This window comes from Euleptes europaea, chromosome 7, assembly GCF_029931775.1.
Source record: "Euleptes europaea isolate rEulEur1 chromosome 7, rEulEur1.hap1, whole genome shotgun sequence".
In the NCBI taxonomy this organism is placed as follows: domain Eukaryota; kingdom Metazoa; phylum Chordata; class Lepidosauria; order Squamata; family Sphaerodactylidae; genus Euleptes; species Euleptes europaea.
The window spans coordinates 42,033,766-42,059,470 of NC_079318.1; the positions used below are offsets into that span (position 1 = coordinate 42,033,766).

The following is a 25,705-nucleotide window of genomic DNA, read 5'->3' on the forward strand; positions in this document are numbered from 1 at the left end:
CCTGGGGAACGGAGCCCCTCTCACGCCCTGGCCGGCCTGTGAGTCGGTGGCGAAGGAGAAGGGGGCGTGAAAAAGGCCGCCGGACTCCTGCCTGGGGTTGGCCGCGCCGGGCTTTGGGGCAGGGCGCCGCCGGCCTCCTCCTCCTCCTCCTCCTCGGGAGCCAGGTGGGAGGCTCCGCGTTGCGGGGCGGGGCCACGCCTGAGCCTGACGTTTTGCGAATCCACATGGTACAGGGGAGAGAGAATATATATATATATATACGAGGGAATAATAAGAACCGTGGGTTTTGAACGAATGCCATTGCACTGACTCATCCAGGGAGAGCGAAGGAGCTCCGAGCCCAGGATCCGCAGAGAAAGAAAGAGAAGCAGAAGGGGGGGAAAAGGGGAGGGGGCGTGGATGTAACAAGGGGGGAGGTCGAGATCGCCTCCGTTAACCGAGGAGGTCAGCTTCCAAGGGTTAAAAGATCATTCATTAAGAGGCACGTGTTTTTTTTTTAAAAAAACAGCCACAGATAAACAAACCAGGATCCTCCGATCCCGGGCTGAATCACCCAGCCCAGTTAGAGCAGGAAGCCGGCACTTTGCTGAAGGGCTTAATTACACAGGAGGCGAAAGATCCTCCCGACTTCAAAACTCCCGAGCCACCGAGGCTGCGAAAGCAGAAGAGAGACCCACAGGAAGTTGGAAGGAAGGGCAGCAGGCGCATCCACTCCGGGGGCTTGGCTGGCCCTTTAGATCATAAAGTCGCGTTTGGAAGGGGAAGTAGACGAATTAAAAAGAAAGCCATCGCCGCTCGAACGATCAAAGTCCAGTTTTAATTTTCATAACAGGCTTCATGATTCGGCTCTAGAGGAAGTGTATTTTTCCCTCTATAGACTATATGCAAAAGAGTGTTTGGGGAGGGCTGTTTTTTTTTTTTTATTTTATTTCTCGCAGCCCTGCGCGTCAAGGGGAAAAAACCCCACGAATCTCAGGAAAGGGCTGCGTTTTCCATCGCTTCAAACCGAGAGGGGGGCACCCGCCGAGCGCAGCCGTCTCCGTCCGGCGTCTTTGGAAAATCCCGAGGCGGCCAAGCAAATAAAAGATCGGAAGCCCCCGAGACGGAGAGGGGCCGAGAACGAGGGAGCGTGCGCCGGGAGCTCTTCTTCTTCTTCTTTTTAAAGTTATTTTTCCCTCCTGCCTCCACCTCGGATCATGTACCAGGACTTCCCAGGGAACTTTGATACCTCCTCCCGAGGCAGCAGCGGTTCCCCTGGCCACCTGGAAACTTACTCCAGCGTGACACCTCAACAGGTAGGGGCGGTCACGGGCACTGGTTTTTTTTGGGGGGGGGTTGCCCCCCCCAGCGAGGTTTTTGGAGTCGCTGTGGTCGTCCTTTCATTCTTAAACGCATTCGTGGGTTTTTTTTTTTTTAATCTTCTGAGCGCCTTTTGCTGCTGTTTTGTCTTGGACTACAGCTTGGGTGACCTGGGGGCGAAAACGCATGGGAGGTTTTGCCTTGGATTTATGTGTGTGCGTGTGTGTTTGTGTGTGTGCGCGCCGTCAAGTCGCTTCCGACTCATGGCGACCCTATGAATCAGTGCCCTCCAAAGTGTCCTATCCTGAACAGCCTTGCTCCGATCTTGCAAACAGAGGGCCGTGGCTTCCTTGGTAGAGTCCATCCATCTCTTGTGGGGGCTTCCTCTTTTCCTGCCGCCTTCCACTTTTCCTAGCATGATTGTCTTTTCCAGGGAGGCTTGCCTTCTCATAATGTGTACGACAGCCTCAGTTTAGTCGTTTTAGCCACGGAGGCCCATTTCCCCCTGCCAAATTCTCAACATTCAAAAAAACAGCCCCCCCCCCCGCGCAGAGATCTGAGAATTCAGATGGGGGCAACGGGCATCCGGAGAGCGGCAGATCCAAGGCGAAACCTCCCCGGCGTTTTCGCCCTGGGTTTTCTCGGGCTGCATTTCTGGGTTTGGGGTGGGACCTATGGAAGCGGGGCTCCCACCGCCCCCCCCCCGTCGTCCCCAACCCACGCCAGGGGTCTCAACGGCCACGTGGCCCTGCAGTTAGGCCATTTCCGCGCGGGAGGTTTTGCCTTGGAGGTGCCGCTCTCCAGATGCGCATGCCCCCGTGGGGGCAATGCGCATCTGGAGAGCGGCACCTCCAAGGCAAAACCTCCCGCGCGGAAATGGCCTCAGACCAGTGGCCCCCAACCTTTTCAAGTCTGAGAACCCCTTCTTCACCTTGCGCAGACCCCCACCCTATAGTAACTGTCCCGTTCGGACATCGTGAGAACAAGAGCAACGTGACCTTGCTTTGCGCACGTCTGGCTTCGCGGACCCCTTGCAATAACCCCGCACGCGCGCACCCCAGCGGCCCCCAGATCCCAGGTCGGGAAGCCAGCAACACCCCGCCCGCTTCCCCGCCCCGCGCCTTCCAGCACTCCTTCCCCAAATGGGAAAGTTCACGAACCACACCCAGTCCACCTCCAGCCTCTCCCTGGCTCGGGCGCTTCAGCGGGAAGAGGCAGGGCGGGCGCGCCTCTCGCCTTTGGCCTGCAGTCCAACAGCCGTCGCCCCGCGCCCCCCCCCCCAACCCTTAAAAGGAGGCGGAAGAGGCCGGCTGGCTCGGCCGGGCTTGGGGCGGGTTGGAGGCAGCGCCGAGCCCGGACGGCAGCGCGGGGGCTTGGAGCGCGGCGAGCGGAGGGGCCGCTGCCGGGTAAGTGGGGCGGCGCTCTTCCCCGGCCTTGGGGTCTGGGGTCGAGCCGAAGAGGTGGCCTGGAAGGGGCCGGAGCGGACTGTCGTGTTGCAGTAAAGCTGGGGGGGGGAGGGAGAGGGAGACCCCAGATCTTTTCTCAAGGACGCCGCGTCTTCGCAGCTGCTGGCTCAGAGGCCCTAATGGGCAGAAACCTCTTGAGTCCCGATTGTACTGGGGAAGAGAGTTTTCCCCCAGTTCAAGTTGTGACGAGGCATCCGCAAGTTGTGCCGATCTGATGGTATTACAGACAGGACAGTTGCAGTTTCATCAAGTTTCTGCTCTGGCTGTTTAGCGTTCGCTCTGACACTCCGTGGGGCGAAAACGCGTGGTCGCTTCATCCTCCTTTAATCCCTGTTTCAGCCAGGATCGAACTCACATTGGGCGAAACGCCCGCGTTCGATCCAGGCGGAATCCTGGCTGAAACAGGGATTAAAGCAGGACGAAGCGACCGCGCGTTTTCGCCCCAGGACTCTTAGCCCAGTGACCCAGTGCACAGAGCAGGCTTGTAGCTAGGCAGAAATTCCTTCCCTGCCAGTCTGGAAGCCAATTCTTACCGGGAGATCTCTGGGGTACTGTCACAGTACGCTTGAGGACGGGGTGGGGGGGGGGAGAGAAAAGTCCCTCGGCGTCTGCGGGGCCGCTCCGAGGCCGGCTGTCTCGGCGGGTGGGGCTGGCCTCTGGGGGATCGAGACGGGGGGCCTCGGAGCCGGGTGGATCGCGGCCGGAGCAGGATTCGTGGGCCCTTTATGCCCGGGAGGTTTTGCCTTGGGTTGGCCGCTCGCCAGACGCCCCGTTTCCCCCCCCCCCCATCCAAACTCTCAAAACTCTGTAAGCATTAGTAAATCAGACGGAAAATATGGAATTTGTGGGAGAATGGGAGGCTTGGACAACGTTTTGTATCAATGAATTTAATTTGGGAAGTGTCAGAGGTGGTGTTTGGAGCGAATTCAAGTGATTAAAGTAGAAATAATGATAAACTTAGTTTTGAAGACCCTGAGATATGCAATTAAATATATAAATGACACATAATGAATTGGAATTTGAATGCAAAGGGGAGAATAGAGCTACTAAAGAGATAGAGGAGGGAGAGGGGAAGTCAGTAAGTAAGAACTATAATGATTAGAGGAAAATGGTTTATGTTGTATGATTTTGTTGATTGGAGGATTGATGTTAATGCGATCTAATTAGAAAACAATAAAAAAAAACCTCTAAAAACCCTGTACGGGGGCTTGTTGTTGAGTTCTGAGAATTCAGACGGGGGAAAAGGTGCGTCTAGAGAGTGGCCAATCCAAGGCAAAACCTCCCATGCCTAAATGGCCGTGGTAGCCTAGTGGTAGCTGGGGCACCTCACCCTGGATGTCGGTCTGGCACCTCCTTGAAGCAGTTCCAGGATTCAGAGGCTGTTACCGCACTAGGTATTCCCACCGATGTATTAAGAGTTTTAAACTTATAAAAAATACTGTTCGCACTTTGTTTGGCCCCTTTAGCTGTGAAGACGTCTTCCAACCATTTTTTAGCCGCAGTATCCAAAAACCCTTTTAAAGCAGTGTTTTTTATAACATTTCCAAACTCTTGATACATCGCTGGGAATACCTAGTGTGGTACAACCAGAGTCACTTAATCGCCCCAAACTCAAAAAGGAGTGTTCTTTTTTTTCACACGCACGAGTCTTCTACACGCTCTTGTACGCTTTTCCAGACTAGTCTCTCTCTATAGATACACAGGTTTTTTTCAAGTATGAAATGTTGCCAGTAGGGGTTGGGGGGAGAGCTGGGCGTAGTCACTGAAAGCAAGCTACAGATCTTCAGTACTTAAGGGTGAGATTTCCACCGTACCAAACAGTACCAAAGAACCATACTGGCCTCCCTTTTCAGAACATTGCCTGCATGTGGAATGGCAAAACATTCCAGTGCGGAGGTGCTGTAGGGGTGGGGAAGGTGTTTAAGCCATAAACCTAAATGTAATTATCCAGCAGTCCTCAGTTTACCTCTTTACAGCGATGGGATTATAGAAGTGATGAGCTCGCGAACTGTGGGAGCTGTGTAGTGAAGTGTAGTTCTCATCATTCCTATACTTTGCTAGGCTCTTTGTTCTGTCCCAAGACTTTAATGAGTCACTTTATAATTAAGTTTCTGAAGATTGTGGATTTGGATTTCGTGGCATTTTGTGTGGGACATCTGTCTGTGGACGGTACCCAATTATTAATGGGATTCTGGCCCCCTGAGCTGGCTGTGGTGGTTGCCTCGCACCTTCTCACATGTCTCATGGACCCCAGAATGCCTTTTCCATGCCACTTAGATGCTTTGTGGTGGCTTTTGTAGAATCAGGACCGGAGTGGAGAAGGGTTCCATCATAATTATACTTCCTTGGCCTTTGTTGATGCAGGCTGACTGCACAGGTCACCTAAGGGAGGTTCAGGGAGACAGTGACTGAATTTTTGTTTTGTACTTCACATATCCATCAGAGTGGATTTGCTTTCTTTTAAAATTGTTTTTTTTTTAAATGGGCTTGACATACCTCTCACTTCTTAAAACTTCCTGTTGTTTTCCCCGTCCTTAATTCCTTATCTCCTTATTTGAGATATGCAAATGTATAAACATGGCAGATGGGCTGATGAAAGGAAACGCCATCCTGACTTTTTTGGTCACCGCCCCAGACTGATATGCATTTATGTGCATTCCCAGGAACCGGCTCTTTGGATGCCAGGCTCCTGTTAACCAACTAAATTGGGCTTTGCGTTTTAATGATATTTTTGAGGTTTGATGAAAGACTGCACATGTGAAATTAAAAGAGTCCTTTGAGAAATTAGGCTGCATAAAAAGTGCAAAGAAGCTATGTCACTGACAAAGAGAATTAGATCCGCTCCAGTTTAGTCTAACAGGTTTGTATATTGAGCTGTAGTGTTTTTTTTAGAGACCTCTGCGCAAATCTAACCCCCCCCCCACAAACTAATAGTGTTGTTTAGTATGGCTTCACAAAGTCCTGTTCAAATAACTGCAGTCTGTTTTCATTACACTGGATTCTGGGGAAGGGATGGGTGTGTTTAACATGTGTGGGTACATCAAATTAAGTCCAAATGCCACAACTGGGAGATCTTTGTATAAGCTTACTTAATTTGCTAACTTTTCTTTGCAACACTTGGGTGGTTTTCTGTGTTTTGGTTTGTTTGTTTTCTCTTTGTCTAATCTGGTTTCCTGAAAAAGAAGGAGAGACGCACACCACTGAAAGATGTAAAAAATATATGAAGCAAGCCACTAGAATCTTTGTGGACATTTGGTTCAGGTCCATCTCACACAAAGGGCACAGGGAATCCTTGCTTCCCCCTCAGCACTAGTTCTATGTTTTTAAGCCTAAATATTTCGAATGTGCTGTATTAATCAAATATATTGTTGATTTATTTGGATGCTGAGGAATTTTAAAAAGCACAATGGTTTTCAAATAATGGGCCATACAGATTTCTAGAAGCATTGGCATCTACTTTTTTTTGGCCCTCTTATTAAGCAATTTGTCCCCCTCTTGTACCAGTGTGCTAGGCCTGTGTCAAATCTTTTGGCAGTAATTTCAAAGAAGACCCAGGCTTGTTTTGCTTTCTGACTCTTTAGCAGCAACTACCCATATTTCCAGAATTGTTTAATAATCATGATGGCATAGAAACATTCACATTAAAAGAAGAAGAAGAAGAAGCAGACGAAGAAGCTGTAAGATTCCGGACCACAAAGTGGGTTTAGGACTACAAGTTGTGTTGGCCTGATCCTCAGCAAAGCCTGACCCAGGTTCTCCAACTGGGTAACAATATTTCAAACATAAAATAAGATGGTTGTTTGGACTGGGAGCTCAGAATACAAGTAAAGATGTATATGGGCCTGTTCAGATGTCTCTATCTCTTTATATTTTTCGGGACAAACCTGCTTTTTCGTTCTTTGTAAATCTAAGGATGTTATCCACAACACAATTTCCATATTTCAATAGCTATTCTTGGCTTGGAGATGACTACTCCTATGTTAGAAATATGTCCCAAAAAGTTAAAGAACAACCTTAAAATCCACATGTAGATTAAAAGACAGCCCTTGAATGAGCACCACTTAAACACCTGGCTAGTTCCAAGGGTGCTGCTACACAATAGAGTTTTGTAATATGTTGTAGCACAAATAGTGTCATGTTAACTAGTGCTTCTGGCTTCCATTAGTTTACAGATGCCCTGCAAAACAAGGGGATTCTTGAGTTAATTCCAGTATTCTGTTTTTAAAGAAATAATGAAACATTTTGTAACAATCTTCTTTCTCTCTCTTCCTTGTTACCCCATCGCCATTGAATGTTTTCCCCACCTCAAACTCCAGATTCACTACTATTTCATCAGCTACACAAAAACATAATGATTTCTGTACCATGGTGATGTTTAAGTGCTGCAGTCATCTTCCCAATACGCAAACAGTCTTTTAAGAGTAGGCATTTACGTTGAGTTTTCAGTAGTGTCAGTCCAAGAGGAAGATGGAACGTATTTTTCTTCTTCTTCAGGTGGTTTATATCTTCACGCAAAGCTGGGGAGTGATATTTTGTTTCTTTCCTTTGGTATTCAGACATTCCTTGGCTGAGTAAAGGGAGGTTGTTGGTATTTATTGTTGATTAGTTTTGACCTTCAGGAGGCAAGTTCTTACAGGGCCTGTGCGATTTGACTACATTTTTGGGATAGCTGTTATAGTCCGCGTCTAGTCTCGAAGGATGTCGGAACTTGAAGAATGAGAAATATTTCCTGTTGGAACTGAAATATATGAAATCCAGAAGGCTACTTACTTCCCTCTTTTCTTCTGGGCCGTATATTTTTCTTAGGTCTTTTTTTTTGGAAGTATCTTCTGAATATGCCAGCACAAGCAAAACGGTGGCTTCTGGAGAAGACATTGCACAACCTCATTTGTTACACAAACCTATATTTCATAACTTGTTTTCATCAGCTGGCCTCGCTTTACCCTCCCCCCCCCCGCTTTCTTACTTCTTGTGTAAAGTGTGTAAAATATACCACCAATAAGTTGAGGCACACAAAACTTTTTATTTTCATATCAAGCAGTTTAAGGGTGCTTAAAAAAAATTGCCCTATATAAAACTTTGCAAGTGGTGCCAGTCTGTGACATTCCCACACATCAAAGACCTTGTTTTGTTTTGTTTTTACCAGAAATGACTCTCACCGTGTCCAAGCCCCCTCCAAAGATATCTCTTTGGTGCCCTCTGTAGGTTGTAGAAAGATTTCCAGAGGTTATACCTAATGGAAAGGAACTGTTTGCTCACTTACAGTAAACTTGGGGAATCTTGCTGGGACTGGGCGGAGCAAGCGTTTCAAAGGCTCACATTGTTTGGTACCTCTTGTCGCAGTACACAGGTCTAGCGAGACTGCTACTGAATGTCCGCTCTTCATTTTTCCACGGTGGCAAGTTTCCCTTCAAATGTTCAGCTTTCCCTGTAAGTCTTCCCCTGTGCCATCACAGGGCTTTAATCCAGCATTACAGCCTGCTGTGCACATTGTTGTCTAGGTCTGAATCAGCTCCTGCTCATGTGATCCCTCTAGTCACTGTCAAGGTGGCAGTGCTGGTGGTCCGTCAACTGATCAATCAAATTGGTCAACTGACAGTCTGTTTCACTGAATCTTGGTGGTGGTGGTTCCACAATTAAAAAGTTTCTCTTGTTTGTCGCTATCTTAATGCTTGATCCAGCCGTGGACCAAGCTGTTGTATTCTAGTAATCACGTTTCCCATCTGTATGTCTTTCGGTCAGATTTGTAGAAGCTGCAGGAGGGGCCATCTGCTTCAGTTACCCCCTGCGTGTCCCTTGCCAACACCTTTATTTTGGACCCGCCCTGGAATTTATGCCCTCCGTGTTACATTGTGCTCATGGTAACCTGGTGAAGAAAATATTCCCCGTACTATCGTGTTACATGTTTCAGAGCTAAACCTTCACATTGAAAAAGGAGGTGGGACAGAGGGAAGAACAAAGGTATCAGAATACAGGCTTACATGGGCCTCTGTCAGTGATCGCGTTCTCTTCTAAGACACCGGGAGGTGTGATCCCTGCAGATGTTGTAGATTAAGATGTTGCACAAATTTCTTCATCTCAAGAATTCATGTTACTTGAATTCCTTACTGTGGGTGCCAGCTGAATCCTATCAGCAGGGGAAAATACATCTTAAATATGTTTCTTCCATTTTATCATTACTTTTATCTGCCTTCAAAAAGATCCAACATTGGTGTTTGAGTGTGGCTTGTCTTTTGGCGTAAAAGCTTCTGTGTCTTTTAATTGCTTTACCTTTCAAGAATCAGGCTGTGGGTTTTTGTTTTGGGTTTTTTATGGCAGGAAACAGTACTTTTCATAGTACAGTGCACATTACTGATCCGGAAATGTCCTGCAAGATTAAATCTGGAGCAACATCTAAGTTAGAAAGGGTTGGACTCTGTTTACTTTTGCTGCTCCCCCAACTTTTTCTAATCATGGCGTCAGTACCCTGTAGATGAATACCATTATAGTAGTTATGTGCAGATATTTGTTGTTGAGGGTTCGGAAAAATAGGTAAAGTGGGGCTTATTTTAGAAATCTTCATTTTTTTAAAAATCTGGTGAAAGAATATGAACTTTTGTGCTTTTCAGCAGCCCCCTTACATGTAGATTTTGTTCTGGGAATAGTTACTACACTTTTAAAAGGATCTTTGGAGGAGGGGAATGTTGCATTTGAAGGCCCTGCTGATAGGCTGGACTTGGACCAATCTCTCTAGCTAATTGACCTTGCACAAGGTTGTCATGATGGGAAATAAGATAAGAACTATAAAATATTGTGCTGAAAAATGCTGTAGAAATTACACGTAAGAAAATTCTTATAATGAGCATGAACTGCAATAGTTTGTTGGTTTGTGTAATCTTGTAATCAGTTGGTGATATCCCTTATTATTTTAAAGGGCGTTGTTCTATAGTCTCAGTAAATTGATTGACCCGTGCCCCCCTCCTCAATTGACCTTTAGAGCCAGCATGGAGAGAGTGTCGCAAGCTTCTTTGGGTCTCCATTAAGGATAATATTTTATTTATTTATTTCATTTATACCCTCCCTTTCTCCTCAGTCGGGATCCAGAGTGGCTTAAAAGAAACATGGGCTTCAGCTGTGACTGAATGCATGGGTGTATACTTCTTCATGCTGCATTCCTACAAGTAGTAATGTGAAACAGCATAAAGTACAATAAGCAACCTCTCATATAATTTTGTCTGTGTTCGTAGTTTAGGGTTGCTAACCTCCAGGTACTTGCTGGAGATGTCCCGCTATTACAACTGATCTCCAGCTGATAGAGATCAGTTCCCCTGGAGAAAATGGCCTCTTTGGCAATTGGACTCTATGGAATTGAAGTCCCTCCCCTCCCCAAACCACGCCCTCCTCAGGCTCCACCCCAAAAACCTCCCACTGGTGGTGAAGAGGGACCTGGCCAAGTGGCCATCCTAGTGTAGTTGTAGGTTCTTATTAGCAATCCATCTTTGCTAATATAACATAGACCTGAGGAACCTAGGTCAAGTGTAAACCTTAGTGGCATTTATGAAGATCATAGAGGCCTGACCTTCAACTCCTAGTTGTTTGGGAGAGGTTTGTTTCTGCCTAGGTTATTTGAAGGTCATTGTAATTTATGTGGCTTGTCAAATATGAACTCCTCCCTGATTATTAGTCAGTAGACAGACGTCACTGAGAAGGTAATTTTGCTCTCGTGTACATTCCCAACTCCTAGCTCATCTTCTGAAATGTACACTGGATGATTATAATTCACCTTGCTTACATAGCTTTCCCCTAGAGTACCCCCAAAGTACATATTCCCAATGTTTCACAGAACTGGTCTACTTCATGCATTTAAAAGTGAACAGTGGTTTTGCAAGTGAGACATTAAGTGATCCAAACAAGCAACTGGCTAACAAATTACATCAACTGGACCTTTTCATTCTTTCTCTTTTTAATCCAGATGCCATAATAATTTAAACCTTTGCCCTTTGCAAACATTACTTGCAAATACATTGTGGGGTACAACCACCAACATCTTCTGTCCTGTAGGGAATTGTGACTGAGACTTTGGATCATTGAGATTGCAGAGTGGAAGCAAAATTAAGTACAGATTTGTTAATTATGGGTTCCTGTATAATTACAGAAAACTAGTCCAGGTTTGATCTATATCCCTTAGAATAATAAGGAATTGTTTGTCATGTATTTTCTCTTGGTGGATAGATTCGTCTGTCAATATCTATGGATTGTGATAGCTAGAGAGATTTTACTAAATGTAAGGGGTAAATAAGGGTTGACTACCTATGTCATGCCTTGCTTGTGACTTTCCCAGGCACATATGGTGGACCACTTCTGGAGACACAGTCCTGGTAGACTTTTAGCCTGATCCAAGCGAGGCATGCTTTTCTCCTCCTTTTGCTCTCTTTGATAAATGTGGTTGTGGAAAGTGCTGTCAAGTCACAGCTGATTTATGGCGACCTCTTGGGGTTTTCAAAGCAAGAGGCGTTGAGAGGTAGCTTACCATTGTCTGCCTCTGTGTAGTGACCCTGGACTTTTCTGGTGGTCTCCCAATCAAATACTAACCAGGGCCAACCCTCCTTAGCTTTCGAGATCTGATGAGATCAGGATGTCCTGGGCCATCCAGGTCAGGGCTGATAAAGTTATACTGGCTGCCTATAGAGGACCATAAACCATTTTTATTAATGCTTTTAAAATCCCATTGTTGGGACATGATACGACTATAAAACTAATGTGTGTCTCCTGTAATCTGTGTCTCCTGAATGGCTGTTTTGTTAGACAAAAAACATTCCTTCTCATAGTACTTTCCCCTTCAGGGGCAGTCTATTGTGTGTGTTTTCTCTCTCCTCCCCCCCCCTTTCCCCTCGCAGTTTGGTGCCAACAAACTATCCAAATGGATTTACTTCAGTCTGAAAACAAGGTGTGCAAGTTTTCTTTTTTTATTATTTTGCAGGAGATCATTACCTAGTGCCTTTTAAAAAGCTGCTGCTTTGTTTTGTCTAGACAGAGCAGAGAGCTGCAGGGAATTTTTCTGATCTGAATCCCAAAACACATTTTATAGGGTATTATTAAAATATATGCACGCCAACCTGCTGCAGCTAGAGGCATCTTTATATTCTGCTCTGTTTACACATGGCCCCAGAATGGACATTTTGAACAGCTGTGCCTATGGCTGGAGCCTGAGAGATAAAATCTTGTGTCTTGGTGGTAGAACAGGCGCCAGTAAAGAGTTTGCACCCAGCTTCCTTTTGTGTGGGGGTATGTGTGCCATTGAGTACAGATATGGTTACTGCAACTGTTGCTCTTCTAAGATTTATGCGTTGTGCTGGGCAAACACATGCAGGAGGGATATATGTGCTCAGGTAGTTATGGAGAACGTAAAAGAGAACAGAAGCACTATTCTCACTCTTTAGGTTCATCTCTTTCTTGGCATTCCAAGTAACAGTAGCCACGTGTTCCCTTACTTGGAAAGGGTCAGATCACTTCTTGCCTCATGCCAATGTCTTTTGAAGAGTGGTGTGGCTCTGTCCATTCCATGAGTTAGTTCCTCTTGTGCTGCAACACTGCCTTCTAGGAATAGGAACAACTGGGTGGGGGTATCGCCAGGGTACCTGCTGGGGTTTTGTCAGGGAATTAATGGAAGTTGTTGAAATAAGAATCTTATGCATCCATCCCTGTGAGTGGCTTTCACAGGTTAGTGTACTTGCATCAATTTGTGTTCACTGTAATGTTTACATACATTGATGGCAAATGCAGCTAAACAGCCCAGTTTACTATTTCATTCTATGTAATGTATAGAACAGATGACAAATAAATAAGAGAGGTCAGGATACATACCACACAAACAATCTTTTCACATATTACATTGTATGCAAGAACATTATATGTTGTATGTGCATATATGTATGTACATCATGTTTCTATGATGTCTGAACATGCATTCATCATGATTTTGTACTCAGGCACCAAAACTTCGAAATATACAGGTCTAGATTGTATGAAATGATGCACATGTGCTGAATTTCAGATTAGAGGCATGGAGTCAGGTTTTTTTTTTTAATGTTCCATCACTCTTAAAAATCAACAACCCTGCATGTAGTGAACACAGTAAGAAAAGTTTAGCCGGTTATTTTAACAAACACAATTCAAATGTGTGCTACATTGCCAATAAACTTCCACTGTGCATGCTGTGGACTGAAATTAATTATGTCAAGTTGCTTCACAATATTTAATACAAATGAGGAGGGAAGAAACACATGGCAAATCCTTTATTTAAGCAGCTATGCTGACATTCTGGCCTTCTGGTAAGCTGCTGAAATGTCCTGTCTTTGAAGTGGGGATCAAATGTGTGTGGAGGTTAGCATGTCTACAGTTCTATGCTAAAGTGACTTTTTCTGCAAATAGAGGTCTGTATGATTAAACAGCACTGTTTTGTACAGTTCTGTGCTACTTGGGGGGTGATTGGTAGGGTTGCCAACCTCCAGGTACTAGCAGGAGATCTGCTATTACAATTGATCTCCAGCTGATAGAGATCAGGTCACCTGGAGAAAATGGCCACTTTGGCAATTGGACTCTATGACACTGAAGTCCCTTCCCTCCCCAATGAGGTGGCAATGAAAGGACCTGGCAACCCTAGTGATTGGTGGGTAGGTGAAATTTCATCTTGACCAACTTTCATAGCTACTAAAATGCAGGAACTAAACTAAATGCAGTGCTAAAAATACATCTACTCATCGGCATGCATTATTAAGAGTTTGCTCTCAGCAAACCAAACAGGTAAGTTCAAATATTTTTTGGTAGTTTGATGGTGTCTTTATTCAGTTCTGCTAGGGCTGATAGATATTGGTTAGACAGCGTCTACTTTGTCAAGGTAGTCGCCAGGCTCTGAACTGCTTGAGTCCTCCTTTGAGTGAAACATTCAAATTCGAAGCTGTGCAAATTACACAAAGGCCAAACCACCACCTACACTCAGTAAATTCCATGGCCTTTCTGAGAAGTGCCGCAGTGTGTGGAAGTTCTGGGCATAACTACAGGAAGGAGTGGGAGGGGCACAGAGATGTGTCCACTTCTAATTTGGAGTAAGGAGTTAATTGGGTCCTGAGATGCTCAGTGCAAAGGCGAGCGTATAGATCCGTGTTGGCTAATCTATGGCATGCACGCCCAACCCTCTCTGTGGGCACGCGCGGACCCGTCGCGTCTGCCTAGGGCTGTGCCGTGTTCCGTGGTGAGGGTGCTGAGGGCGGTGCTCCTTCTCCCCAAGCCCATGCTCCCCAAGCCTGCGCTGGCGCCCTCCCTCTCCTTGCACCCGGGGCAAGCCCCTCCCTCTCTCTCAGCTGAGCTGTGGCCGCAGCTCAGCTGTTTGTCGGGCCCCGCCCGTCTTCAGTTTGGACCGGGAGGCTGTGGCCGAGCACCTTGCCACGCCCCCCCTCTCAACTGAGCTGCGGGACAGCTCAGCTGTTTGTCTGGGGCCCCGCCCGTCTAAAAAAGCATTTAGAAAATTCTACAACATTTGCAGACAATCCTACAAGCCATCAGGAAATCGACAAGGAATTTTCTAGCATTTTAGCAGCTGCAAAGGTGAATTTTAGTAACAGATTTTTACAGTTCCGTAAGATGGAGACAACCCTGTGTTTTCTTACTTCTCCAAATAAAGCCAAATTTGAAGAACTTGATCTTTCCTGCCTACACTGGCTAGATTTAGAAAATCTGGAAATGGAGTTAATAGAATTTCCAGAAAGCTCTATCTGGAAAAATAAATTCTATGACCTGCGTGAAACACTTGAGAAGATAGAAGGGATGCCAAAGGACAGCACAGTTAGTTCTGAAAATGAAATCCTTAAAGTGTGGAATTCTCTGCCAAATAATTTTAAGTCAATGAAAGCACTTGGGATTGCTTTCCTTACTTTGTTTGGATCATCTTATGCTTGTGAGCAGCTGTTTTCAGCTTTGAATGATATCAAATCTGACACCAGAAACAGGCTAACAGATGACCTGAGTGCTGCATGTGTTGCTCTCAAACTTACAAAGTATGAGCCAAGGGTAGACAAATTATCAGCATGCACACAACAGCAAAAATCACATTAATTGTTCAAAAAAATTGACGATATCCTCAGAGATGTCACAGAAATGGTGAATTACATCATGGCTCGTGCTCTGAATTGTCGACAGTTTCAAGCACTTCTTGAAGAGGTTCAGGCACAGTATAATTGTTTACTTATGTACAATAATGTCTGGTGGCTGAGCAGAGGACGAGTCCTGGAGAGATGCATGCCAAATGCAAACTTTCAATAAAAAGTTGTTTGTATCATTGAAAGCTCTGTTATTGTGTTTTTCTTTTAACGCAAAATATGTGAATGTATGAATTGTTTTTTCCTAAACTAAAACCTCAGTATTCAGGTTAAATTGCCGTATTGGCACCTGGCGATAAATAAGTGGGTTTTGGGTTGCAGTTTGGGCACTCGGTCTTTAAAGGGTTCTCCATCACTGGTATAGATATTGTAAATAATTTGGGCTGCTCCATGTTATCGCTCAGTTCCCAAACCTATCTAAGATAGCAACCAATAAATCTATTTTTATTATATATTGTGCACAATTGTATTTAAAAACCCAGAGTTCCTAAAAATATAGGCTTCCTAAAAAGCACAAAAATAGTTACAAATATTACCAACTCATAACAGTTGATGTTAATCCATAAAATGACCAAAATCTGGCCAGACTCATTTCGGCCTTTTACAGGCCTTCCTCAATGGTCGTACATACACAATCTTTTTTACAATTTGGTTTCCCCTGACTTTTAGGTTGAGTTTCTTTGTTCCCCTTTTCCTTCAGTTGTTTTTCTGTTCCCAAGCCTCAGTCTTTGGATTCAGATTTTTAAGAACCTTCTGTCTCCGTGAATGCTTCTCTTTGAAAATTGTGCTATTGTGGTCGAGGGAAATGATGACAGCCATAACCGTAATCCACCCAGTTCAGACATTGTCCGAATACCACCCCCCCCCCAGTCTTTTCCATAGCAACAGTATCTCAACTTAAGGGTTGGTACCATTCAGAATGGACACGAAGGAGCTGGGTGTACTATAAACATTGCTTGGTAAAAGGCAGCTTCTTTTATCTTGACTTCCATATTGTTTATATTTCAGTGGTTTGGTATTATGGCATCTCTGAATTTTTTCCCCTTTTTATCTCCCTCTCTCTGTGTTTTCTGTCTCCTAGAAATTCCGGGTAGATATGCCAGGATCGAGCAGCACTTTTATCCCCACTCTGAACGCCATTACCACCAGCCAAGACCTCCAGTGGATGGTCCAGCCCACTGTGATCACCTCCATGCCAAGTGCCTACTCTCGCCCGCATCCGTACAGCCATGCTCTGCCAAATCTGTCTTCAGTTTCTGGCCATGCAGCGCTTCAGAGACCTGGTGTTATTAAAACCATTGGGACCACAGTAGGCAGGCGGAGACGAGATGAACAGGTAATCACACTGGTTCAAGCTACTGCATGTCACTTGCTAGCTGGGTTGGCTCGGGAATGGCTGGAATTGAAAGCAAACTTCCAAGACAAGAACTTCATGCTCTTAGTATTGTACAGTATTTGTACAGTATTTCTGTATTTTTCATGGTGATGCAGTATTTTTGGTTAATATGGAGGGTGCTGGGTTGCATGAATACTTTTTGCATTAAAAAAAGTTATACAAACAATGGCTCATTAGTAGGGCATGTTTTTGTATATCTCATATATTTTGTCCCATTCTTCCTATAAGATGCTCAGAATGACATACATGATTCTCCCTTCCTTATTTTAGCTTCAAAACAGACTGGGCAGAGTGACTGGCCCAAAGTTACTCAGTGAGTTTTGTGGCAGAATAGGGATTTGAACCCCCTGTCTGCCAGATCCAACACCTTTGCCACTATGCCATTCTGGCTCGTCCCATGTTTTTCCATGTGAGGCCTTGCTTTGGTCCCTCGCATTTCCAGCTAAGAGATCTTGGCTAGCAAGGCTGGGACAGACTGAGGATCCGTAAAACTAAATTAGAGGCTTGCCAGAAGTCAGGACTGATGATACTGAACAAGATCAGAATATACAATACCATTCAGAGTCTGTATCTAACGTTTGCTGTGCTTCCACGTAGTAAAAATAATTTTACAATAAAGGGGCAACGGGCAGCATTGTTTTCTAATGGTGACCGGAGTTCTTGACTTAGAGGTAGATTAATTCCTAAAGCCAAAGTCTTGCATGTTGCCTCACCGAAGAATGCTGTCTAAAACGGAGCTGGTTTTAAAACAGTTACATTTATTTATTTAGCATATTTTTATCCTGCTTTTCTCCCCAATGGATCCAAAGTGGCTTACAAAATAATACTAATACAATTTAAATGCATTTAAACAAACAAAACGCAAACAACATGCAGTCCACAAAAGGTATACAAAACACCCTGGGCTGGGCTGGCCACAGGCTGCAACCCATGGGCCAAGAGCCCTTCAGCTCCGCTCTTGGCCACGCCCTGGCTTTAAGCACAAAGACAAACACTTAGCATAGATCTTACAATCTGGTGGCCATAATCCCTCAGCTCCTCCCCTCTCCCCGTTTCCCTCCTGCCAGTATTCTGACTTGGCCAGTCCTGAGGACACGTGGCTGTGAACTGAAAGAGCTGTTCTGAAATGCACTAGTTGGAATTATGCCTTATTGTTTTTCATGTTGTCTCGCTATCCCAGTTCCTTGTTCCTCGGTCTACTATCCTAATTTTTTTTTTCTGGCACCATTCCCTATCCTGCCTAATTAGCTTATGGAACACGAGATGATATTTTGGAATTGGCCCCCGGCTGGCAATAATGTTAGGGGTATTTTGGAATTAAATTCTGCATAGGCAGAATGTAGTCCTGTTAATATGTTTATAAAACTAGAGTTCTATCAAGAATGTAGGCTGTGAGCTCTCCCCTGTGGGTAGTCCCAAATTAGACAACAGTTCTGGACTGACGTTTCAAGTTGTGTGGGCACTGACCATTTTCATTCCCTTTGCAGTACCAGAGCAAATGCAAAAGTCCAGTCTATTTTGGCAGCTTTGTGGTCAATAGGGGTTGAATGTAGCGCCCAGGGAAGCAATTGCATGTACACTTTGAAATTATCACATCATTTTCACCACACCACACCAATTTGGTTGTGAGTATTGGCCTTTAATCTCAGACTGTGACTGTTATTGTACTCTTATCATGTGTCAAGGAGCATTTTTGCTCAGTTCTCTGTTAAAGTACATGTGCATGAAAATAGCAGTTCTACTTTATATTCTCCCACATTTGTAATGCATGGGTTAATCAACTTGTCTTGTGTCCTGGTGATAGTACATAATATCCCTGCCTCTGCCAGTAACAGAAATGTTCAGCGATGCCAGGCCATGAAGTAGATTGAACAACATGTAAGTGGGGTAGTAGCAACTTGGCACAAAATATCTGACTTTGGTGGTAGCCCAGTATTCCCCCCCCCCAAAGTGTAGTTCCATCCTACAAGAATTTGCTTAGTTTAGATAAATTGACTCAAGCCAGAGGAGAAAGTGTCTTGGCCTGCCTATTATTTTCTCCACTAATCTGTCTCCAGTTCCATCCAGTTCAACTAGCCAGAATTCTGCTGTTTGGGACCAGTTTGTTCTTAAACACATGCCTATCAAAAAACAGCAACAAAACAGAGGCTCCTCTGAGACAAGAACTTCGGGGTCCCAAGAGACTAGCTGGAGTTGCAAGGAGAGTCTTAAAAGTGCCCCATGTCATCATGAAGTACCTTGTAATCTCAGATGAGGATCTTGTTAGCTAAGCTCTTTTAACTTCCAGCTTGTTTGGCTGAATTTGCATGAAAAAGGCACTTGCATGAGCACTGACAGCAGAGAAGCAAATGAGCCCTTGATGCTTGAGTCCTGTTTTCAGAGAAGCCTGAGTAGGAATTATGAGAGCTTTACCTGATTTGTAGTTAGGTGTTCCTCATGATGTCCCTGAGTTCATAGATACTTCCAGGGCTGTTAACATTGCTAAAATACTCTTATTGATAAAATGCAAAGAGGTCAGATCTCTTACTGTCTGGGTCTAAATCAGTTGTCCATGTCCCACCCTTACTATTTATTTAGTGCATTTTTGTCCCATTTCACTGAAGGAGATCAGGACAGTATACATAGTTCTCCACTTTATCCCCACAAGAGCCCTGAGATGTAGGTTGGAAATTGCAGGATTGTAATTCATTCATCTCTGCGTTTTCCCTTACAATCTAGTAGATGAATGTTTACAGTAGCATACCGTAATATCCAACAATATGTGGTATGTTAATATATACTGTGGAAGCATATAGTGCTGCTCCTCAAAGCAATTATTCTTCAGTAATTCTGTTGAAGGAAACTTTTGCCAGCCTCATTCAGTCCACAGGACTATTCTGAAATAACTGGTTGTAGAAGAAGAAAGATACAGTGAAAAGCTCTGCAGATTTTTTAAAAAAAACTGGATCTCCTGATCCCATGTTTTTAAAGTGCATTTCCACCCCATCCTTCCTTGAAGAAGCTCAACACATGATTAGTCCATCCTACATTGTATCCTTGCAGCAACTCTGTGGTGTAGTTTATGTTGAGAGAGAGTTACTTACACAAGGTCACCCAGTGAATTTGAGAACAAGTAGGGATTTGAACCTAAATTTCTCTAAGCCTCGTCGAGCATACCAACCACTATACCACTCTGGGTTTTTACATGTTAACATCTATGGTTGGTTTTGTCCTTGACAGTGCATGATTCCACTTAATCTACATCACTGTCCTAAAGCACTGTAGAATGGTTGATCTGGTCTTAGGGTGCAATGGCATAATGTATCCTTGCTAGGATGCCCGTTTTTTTTTGGGGGGGGGGTCTAGTGAAACTCAACAGGGATAAGGAACAAGCACTGGTAAAGTAGCTGGCTGCATTTGGGAGAGGACGGGATCCCTGCTCTTGATATTCTGGGGTCAGGATCCTTATTCTCAGTTCCTTATTCTCAGTTCTGTGTTCACTCACCAGCTGCAATAAGAGCACCTTTGGCTGAAATATGAGTTTCGCCCCTTCTCTTCATGAGAGGACGATAGTTTGAGTTGGGCAGCCAGCACTGCTAGGCTGTATATAAAGTTACCACGAGACAGGGGTTTTTATTTGTCTGTTTCAAAAAAACAAAAAAGAGCAAGAAGGGGGGGGGAAATCAAAACCCAGCAACTAATTAGAAAATGCGGGGGGTGGGGAGTATATATAAAGTAGAGACAAAAATATAACAGTGGTGGCAAATATATTCATAGGTTTCTATAAAAGGTTTCCAGATATCTAAAATTAAGTCCATGTGCAATTGTCATCTATATGACATGCTTTCAAATATGGATAACGTAAGGTCCTCAATCCATTGATTTACAGGAGGTAGGCATTTATCTTACTACAGTCTTTTAGCTGTAGTAAGGGCACATTTTTGTTGACGATCAGTTAGCCTCCAAGAGACAGGCAGATTGTATAAAAGTACATAAGAATCCAGAAAAATCAATGAACATTCTAATACAAAATTAATATGAATAATAATTTCCTCCAAGAAAAACTGAATGATTGGACATGCCTAAAACATGTTTAATGAACACACATTGTGAGTTACAACACCAACAGACACTTTATTCAATCCTTTACTAAAGAGTAGCTGTGGTGTCCAATATATCCTAAACATATTTTTGCTGAATAAGTCTCAACTTAAGATCCACAGAGAGAGCAGTTATAAACTTTAAGGCCATATTCCATTGCTTAGGCAAAATAGGACGATCTAGCTCCTTATTCCATTAATTCCGGAGGCTTTACTTGTCATATTTATTAATCGACATCAAATATAAACCAATATTGTAGGTTTTGTTTTCTGCTTTGATTTAATTAGGGTTTCCAGGAGCAAAGGGGATTCCACAGGGCCATATTTAAATATCAACAAATGTTGCAACTGTGTAAGTATTGCCATTCTACAAAAGGTGGCAGGTCATATCTAGACCAGAGCTCAGAAAATGGCAAAAACTTATCATAACCTGTCAATTGGTCCAATGTAAAGAATCCCCCTATCAGTCTAAGCCTTCCATAAAAAAAAGATTTCTTCCCAATTTTTAAATCTGGATTGGCCCATAACGTTAATTTAGCATGTGAAAATGGATCAAATCGATATTGTCATGACATTATGCACGATTGTTCTCTAGCTGCAGAAATGGCAGGAGGAATGGGATCTACTCTAACATAAGTAGATCCTAATGGATTCCACTTAAAGAGGGGCACCACACAAGAAGGCTCCAGAAGAGGCCAAGATGAATACTCCAACTGCAAGGAGCGATCCCAGCAATTAGTACAAGTTAACAGATATGCCTGATGATATAAACTAAGATAGGGAAACCAAATCCTCCTTTATTGAATGGGAGTTACATTCTCTTTAAAGAAATCCGAGATGGTAAGGAACCCCATATAAATTTATGAAATATTTAATTTTAGGAATATATCTACATGGAATATGAAAAAGAATTGCTTTAAAAAGCCAACCAAAAACAAAATCTTACCAGTCACAGCTCATGGGAGCATTAAACACCCCCATGCCCATTATATGTGTTTCGATTGCTTCAGCCTCTCTGGATTCCTCGTTCGCCCCAAGTCAGACACCCTTGGGCTCCTTCATGACATTTGTCTTCTGATTAAGGATGAGTGCATTATCCTAAAACATCAGGGGGCAGATGGGGGGGCGTAGAATGGGAAGTAGATCTTAAATGAAACGACGTCATTACTTTGATTTGGCAGGGGCCATTCCAATCGATGCAGCCTCTGAGGATCTTGGTTCCTGACCCTTGAATTAACAATCGTTTTCACGTGGGAAGAGCCAGATATTTTGTTTCAAGAAGGAGAGCCTTGCCACATCTCGCTATGCTTTTGCCTCACAAACCACCCAAGTTGCGAAACAACGGGGAGAATCTGCGGTGTGTTTGGCCTTGATTGCAGATTCACTGCCCTCTTGCTCAATCTCCCTATAGTTTCTCCACTCCCTTGCTCTCCCCCCACCCTGCCACCTTGCCGACTCTCTTCCTGTCTGGTTTAGACTCCTGGTGGGGGAACGAGAGATGAGAAGTGACTCCGATGAGAAGTGACGCCGTCGTTGAGAGTAAACAAGCTAACCCGTGCTCTGCTTCCAGAACAATAAACATCTGTTAACTTGTCTATTTAATTGTTAAAGTAACTTAAAACTCTTGTTAAGGCTCCTGTCGACAAGGTGCCCTCCTCTGGGGAAAAAGGTTTTGCCTCAAGAAAGGGAAGAGGGTTTAAAAAAAAAAAAAAAAAAAAACTTCAGATCTTATAGGCCAGGAAATGAAGCTACAGCATTTTGCCTCAAAGTAATCTGCTGTAGTCGCTACATAAAGTAATTGTGTCTCTTTAGAGCTTTTATGTACACTTGTTTTGCCAGTTCACCTCCAGTTGGATCTGGTCCACACCCACTCTGATTGTATCACGTAGACCTCGTTCACACACGCAGGAAAATGAGGAGGCAGAGCCCTGAGGTGGTCAAATGAATTGCACCCCTTCCGACTAGAAGTGATGGATTCCAGTTTGGAAACAAAACTCCATGCCAATAGAGAGCCAGCACAGCCAGGAGAAAGGTTCCTTCCCCTTTCTCTGCTTGCTGTGGTGGTTTTCTCTTTACAGGGAATTTTTGACCTGGGGAACGTTCCAATACCTGCCATTGGAAGTAGTGTAAAAGCTATACACTTTTAGCTGGTTGTATTTCCATTTGTCGCCTCTCAGTTCTAATGTGACATTCCTGTCTTTTGTGTTGCTGGGTCTTCTGGCTTTGTTACATTTCCTCCTCTCCAGATTTTTAAGCCTTTATAAAATCTGCCAGCAGTAGGTATTATTTCATGTGTATGATGGTGAGCTCTGGCTCATGAAAGATTATGCCACTACACATTTTTTTAGTCCTTAAGGTGCCAAAAGAGCCTTTGTTTGTTTTTTCCTTCAACAGATTAGAACCCAAAAAGGAGAGCCAGTTATTGCCTTGTTCATAAGTTACAGTGAACACACGTACTGTCCATATATGTCTAGACCAGATTTTTCGGTATACATGCAGTGAGTAATTCTCATTTTGCATTCAACGCAAGTAGAGTTGAAAGTGTGATTTTAAGCCCATCATTTATCCAAGTACTGTCCCCCGTTTGTAAAGTGAACACATGTTGGTTCTCTCTTGCAAACAGGTTACGCACCTGCAGGGTGTATGTGAATTCACTGTAACATGTGAACAGGGTTGGCGTGTTGCACTAATTAGTGTGTCAGAGTGGGATTGGGGATACCTGGTTTCCAATCTCCATTCGAGCATGAAGTTCACTTGGTGACCCTGGGCCAACCTCTCTCTGCCCAGCCTACCCGATAGGGTTGCTGAAAGAGTTATATGGAGAAGGTGACCCTGTATGCCATTCTCAGATCCGCAAAAGAAGGGCAAGATACAAATGTGACAGATTGTCATCATAGATGACCCAAACATTATTTTCATACTGGATTTCTGGCCAAAGACCAAGGTTAGCATTTTAGGTCTTTTGGCAAAGTTCCTAAAAAGTAATGACATACATGCAAGAGTGGGGGGGGGGGAATGCATAATAGCCATCTTTTTCTGGGGAGGGGAAGAAGTGCTTAGCTGGTATCCAACGGATGGTGTTGTCTTTTTAAAAAGCCATTTTGTAATTGTCAAAAGCGTGTGAGTATTCCTGAGAGTTAAAAGATGCTGTGGCACTCCCTTGATATGTTTACTGTAATTTGGGCTTCCCACCACCACCCCATTTGATGTTTGCTTTCATTTGCATGGTTACAGTTGTCACCTGAAGAAGAGGAGAAGAGAAGGATTCGAAGAGAGAGGAACAAGCTAGCAGCTGCCAAATGCCGCAACAGACGCCGAGAGCTGACAGAGAAACTCCAGGCGGTAAGCATTCCACACGAAGATATTCCCTCTTTTCTGGCCATAATCATTTTGGGCAGTTCAGAATCAACCTTCTTGAAGGGTATTTTTGTAAATGTCAGTGAAAGGAAAATGGACTCTCTCGCAGTGGTGTTACTGAAGGATTTGGGGAATGACTGGGTGATCCAGAGAAACACAGTAGTGGTTAAGCTCGATTCAAGTCCAGTAGCACCTTCGAGACCAACAAGATTTTCAGGGTAGGAGATTTCGAGAGTCAGAGGTCCCTTTGTCTTAGCCTCTTCATAGCGGTTAAGAATATGAACTGTTAGGCAGATCTGCCCTGCTTTGTCCCAGTTTTCTTACACCACGTACCCCAATGTGAGAAAGGAGTGAGGGCCAGTTAACTTTTCCCTTATGTTAATCCCTACCTCTTACTGATACCACGTCTGTCAAGCTGGCCCTGCTGTAGTGCATATTTCTAAGATTGGTACCATCTGAATTACCTGTATTATTTGAATTATTAATTATGAATGATAATTTATGTATTATGATTCATGGGGCCTGTTTTTTAATCAGTTGGTGATATTTTAATGTCATTTTATTGATCTTTCTTGTATTTTATTGCATTTATGAGGTTGATTGTGCTGTGAGCCACCCTGAGCCTGGCTTGCCAGGGAGGGCGGGATATAAGAGCAATAAATAAATAAGAGTGAATGTTTTTGTGGATGATGATGAAGAAGAGTTGGTTTTTATATGCTGACTTTCTTTACCAGTTAAGGGAGACTCAAACCAACTTACAATCACCTTCCCTTCCCCTCACCACAACAAGACACCCTGTGAGGTAGGTGAGGCTGGGAGAGCTCTAACAGAGCTGTAACTTGCCCAGGGTCACCCAGCTGGCTTTGTGTGTAGGAGTGGGGAAACCAACCTCTTTCACCAGATTAGTGTCTGCCACTCATGTGGAGGAGAGGGGAATCAAATCCGGTTCTCCAGATCAGACTCCACTGCTCCAAACCACCGCTCTAAATCACTACACCATGTTGATACTGACAGCGCGATCCTAAGGAGGGTTACTCCAGTCCAAGTCCATTCATTTTAGTGGGCTTAGACTGGAGTAACTCTGCATAGGATTGCACTGTAAGTCACTCTTCAGAGTAGATGCTGTGTCTTGCACCTAGGTCTGAGATACTGAACATCCTGCATTTGGTATGAAAACATCACTTTGTTGCAAAAAAAAAAAAAAGAACAAAGATATTTAGACACCAAAAATATTAATTTCAGTTCTTTAAAAAGGTTTAGATGTTTTCTGTTTCTTACTGGCCTGACCAGTGGTTGCAAGAGGCAGTGTTGCTTGCTTATCTCTCCTTGGTTTATCTCTCCTTTCTGCTTAGGATGTTTGCAGGTTGATGACTGCTCATTTCTCTTGAATCCACAGGAAACAGAGGAGCTGGAGGAGGAGAAATCTCTGCTGCAGAAGGAGATTGCCGACTTGGAGAAAGAGAAGGAGAAGTTGAAGTTCATGCTGATGGCTCACGGCCCCATGTGCAAGATCAGCCCTGAGGAGCGCCGAACCCCACCTCCTCACAGCCTCCAGACAGTCCGGACTGGAGGGTGTGGGGCCATAGTAGTGAAGCAGGAGCCGGTGGAGGAAGAGATCCCCTCTTCATCTTCTGACCTGGAAAAAGGGCAGAGGTCTGTCATCAAACCCATCAGCATCGTCGGGGGCTTTTACGGAGAAGAGCCTCTCAACACTCCCATCGTGGTGACCTCAACCCCTGCCATCACTCCTGGCACGTCTAACTTGGTCTTCACCTACCCCAGCGTGCTGGATCAGGAGTCTCCACTCTCCCCTTCGGAGTCGTGCTCCAAAGCTCACCGGAGGAGCAGCAGCAGCGGCGACCAGTCCTCGGATTCCTTGAACTCTCCAACTCTGCTGGCGCTGTAACCTTCTCCCCTTCGCCCCCACTCTACCCCCTTACTCTGCGGGGGGGAGGCCCCTCCATGAAATCAAAG

General features: G+C 44.4%; 1 protein-coding gene across 1 annotated transcript; it reads left to right on the top strand.

Moving 5' to 3' along the window:
* Positions 1 to 1,176: 1,176 nt before the first annotated feature.
* FOSL2 (FOS like 2, AP-1 transcription factor subunit) lies at positions 1,177 to 25,705 on the top strand. The gene is made up of 4 exons (XM_056852999.1): positions 1,177 to 1,295; positions 15,981 to 16,235; positions 23,609 to 23,716; positions 25,128 to 25,705. The coding sequence occupies exons 1-4, from the start codon at positions 1,197 to 1,199 to the stop codon at positions 25,635 to 25,637; spliced, it is 972 nt and encodes a 323-aa protein (XP_056708977.1). The 5' UTR covers positions 1,177 to 1,196; the 3' UTR covers positions 25,638 to 25,705.

Coding starts and splice junctions, on each gene's coding strand:
- FOSL2 (XM_056852999.1), top strand. CDS start 1,197: ATGTACCAGGACTTCCCAGGGAACTTTGATACCTCCTCCCGAGGCAGC. Junction 1,296..15,980: donor CCAGCGTGACACCTCAACAG/GTAGGGGCGGTC, acceptor TCTGTCTCCTAG/AAATTCCGGGTAGATATGCC. Junction 23,717..25,127: donor TGACAGAGAAACTCCAGGCG/GTAAGCATTCCA, acceptor TTGAATCCACAG/GAAACAGAGGAGCTGGAGGA.